The sequence below is a fragment of the Malus sylvestris genome, chromosome 3 (genome assembly GCF_916048215.2).
Source record: "Malus sylvestris chromosome 3, drMalSylv7.2, whole genome shotgun sequence".
In the NCBI taxonomy this organism is placed as follows: Eukaryota; Viridiplantae; Streptophyta; class Magnoliopsida; order Rosales; family Rosaceae; genus Malus; species Malus sylvestris.
Window position 1 is genome coordinate 26,407,670 of NC_062262.1, and position 2,999 is coordinate 26,410,668.

The 2,999-nt window shown below is 37.7% G+C and overlaps 1 protein-coding gene across 1 annotated transcript; it reads left to right on the forward strand.

Moving 5' to 3' along the window:
* Positions 1–502: 502 nt before the first annotated feature.
* On the forward strand, positions 503–2,543 carry LOC126616733 (reactive Intermediate Deaminase A, chloroplastic-like). Its single transcript, XM_050284831.1, has 6 exons — positions 503–797; positions 997–1,112; positions 1,214–1,258; positions 1,760–1,833; positions 1,919–1,968; positions 2,250–2,543. The coding sequence occupies exons 1-6, from the start codon at positions 614–616 to the stop codon at positions 2,342–2,344; spliced, it is 564 nt and encodes a 187-aa protein (XP_050140788.1). The 5' UTR covers positions 503–613; the 3' UTR covers positions 2,345–2,543.
* Positions 2,544–2,999: the final 456 nt, after the last annotated feature.

A 2,999-nucleotide genomic window follows, 5' to 3' on the forward strand; every position in this document is an offset into this window, starting at 1 on the left:
TTGACAGGCACATTCTTTTGCCATTTATTATTTCATATTGTTACATAGTTTTTATCCATTTAATCAATCAAAAAGTTTGAATTTTTTTTTATTATAACAGTTTCTAATTATATTATTTGAGGGATTTTAAATTTATAAGATTATAAATTTCATAAGATATATAACACTTAATGTCAAAACCATAGAAATATAAACATTAATAGTAATATAATGAGGTGTACAAAGTCATTAAAGTTTTAGTGCCCTGAAAGTAACATAACAAAGGACTTTGATCAAATTTTGAATGCCATTAAAATTTTAGTCAAAAAAATATTAAAAACTAAGAATCGCATCTAAAGTATCGTCATTAAAATTTGCAGAATTTTTACGTTGATGATAGGATGGTTAGAGTTTAACCAAAGTGACCCAAAATAAAAGCCCCATAACAAAAATGAAGTAAAGCCCAAAGAGGAAAAAAATCTGAGCAGACAAAACAAAAAAAAAATGAACATATTAAAAGCGAGTGAGTGACTCAGTCGCCAGTCGCCGTTCACCAACCATCAGTACAGCAGCACTTCAGCAGTCGCACAAGTCGAACAGAGACCAACAGAGACTCCCAGAGAGAGAGAGAGAGATGGCGTGGTGTGCGGCAAGGACCTTCCACATGCCGGCGGTTGACATGGGGGCATTGCGCACCCGAGCTCCGTTAGCCGCCGGCGCGGGCTTTGCCTCGGTCGCTGGCTCCACTTTCTGGCGATCCTTGGCTTCATCGAAGCCCTCCTCTCGCTTCGCTTGCTTAGCCATTTCCACCGACGCTCGTAACTTCCAACTCTTTTAATTTCTCATTTTGTTTTAATTTAATTGGATTTCTCGTGCACCCTTTTTGGTTACATGGATTAGAAATTCGATTCCTCTTATTGGTTGTATAATTTGAATCTCCTTTTGATCAGTTGTGGATAAAGTGTTCAACTTTTCGTTTGAAATTAACATGGGCAGCTTTTATTTGGTTGGATTTAGGAATTAAGGAAGCTGTCCACACAGAAAAGGCTCCCGCTGCATTGGGACCGTATTCTCAGGCAATCAAAGCCAACAACTTTGTCTATGTGTCGGGTTGTCTTGGTCTGATTCCAGAGGTTTGTGTCTTTGATTTTCGTCCTTTTTTTGTCATTGTAATCCATCAATGTTGGTATGAACTCGATGATATTATGAACTTATGTTGTGTGTTTATTTGCAGACCGGAAAGTTCGTATCCGTTGATGTTGAAGATCAGACAGAGCAGGTATTGTTGATGCTCTCTGTGTTGGTTAGGATTTGAGATAATCATATGTTCATCGATTTTGTGCTTTTATTTTTACGCATTTGGTTGGTGAAAACCTTCTAAACCAATAACTTCATGGCGATTTAGAAGTGACAGTTGATGGAAATTTATATGCTGTTTGAGAATTTAGTGGTTGCAGGATCTTGAACTGTCGAGAATTTCACATTTCTGCAAAATGATGGTGGCACTAAGCCAAGTCATAAAGACAAAACTAAATGCCGGTTATTGCTGTATACCTTATAATTATATCTCTTTAATATATCTAGTCTGAGTCTCTATTTAGTAATTGCCAACACTAAACATCTTAAATTATAGTAACCTTGCAAACCTTCATTGAGCAGAAGTTAAATTTGTTAAACGCAATTGCTGTTTTTAAGCGTTATCGTCTTAACAAAAGAGTATAGTCCATAGCATTGCTGTGTGACTGCGTTTGATGGATTTGGGTTTACGAAACTAATGCAGGTTCTAAAAAATATGGGGGAAATACTGAAAGCAAGCGGGGCCAGCTATTCCTCTGTGGTTAAAACGACTATTCTGTATGGATTTGTTTTTTCTTTGCACAACCTTGATTAGAGACTTAAGTGTTGGAGATGAAATTAGTTGTCTCTTATGTCCATGCAGGTTGGCTGATTTGAAAGACTTCAAGAAAGTCAATGAAATCTATGCTAAATGTGAGTTATCTAGAGATACAAATTTGCTATTGGAGATTTAATTCTTAATTAAACTGTGGGTTTTCTATCTGCCTAAAACTGTAAGCCATAAGCGTATTGAGGTATTGATAGGAGATAGAATGAAGTTGACTTTAACTCTTTAATTTTTGGTGTACTTGAGCTAATTTCATTCGCCACATTCTTACGCTCAAATTACCTTGTAGAAACAGATCTGCCTCTGCTTAATTTTGGCAACCATTTACTTGTTCATTTAACTTGACTTGTATGGTTTTGTGTTGCAGATTTTCCATCTCCAGCCCCAGCGCGTTCAACATTTCAGGTAGCGGCACTGCCACTGGATGCCAAGATTGAAATTGAGTGCATTGCAGCGCTGTAACCTCGTAACCTACAGCTTTTTCTCAGCAACTTAGATAATAACGTAGGAGGCGACATCTTTCAGTGTTGGGTTTTACTTTTTCCTCAATGGCCTCATGCACGTTGTTGTTGTTGTAACATCGTGTTTTGTATTCTAAAACCTAAAGAGCGAGACCAACGACGTTATTGAAATGGAACTTTCCCTCCTTTTCCTTGTGGCAGTCTTGAGTAATTATAATTGGGTTTATATTTCACTTTATGATACTGTGCCCTCCTTTCCGACGTGCTTTGTGCCTCTCTCTTGGATTTAGCTTGTCTCGTTTTGTTAAGAGCAATGTGAAGGGCTCTTTCTCAGATTGTTCACCTGGACAACAATCAAAGAAACGAGAAGAAAATTGATAGCAGAGAAGTTGGATTGATGTTTTTTTCTGAGAAATCAGTGAGCCAAGTTGTGTCGCGGATGGAGAAATCAGGGAGGATGGCGAAACCAGCGTTGCAAAGCCTGGCTACAATGACGTTGTTTTTGGAGGATGGCGATTCCTCTAGTTTGAGGAACAGAGTAAGCTTGACTTTCCTCCATCTGCTTCAATTGGAGTTATAGAAACCAGATGTTTCTTTTTGGTTTTTTTCTCAAACTTTTTTTGGTTCAATTTGAGAGCTGGTATAAGTAAGAAGTG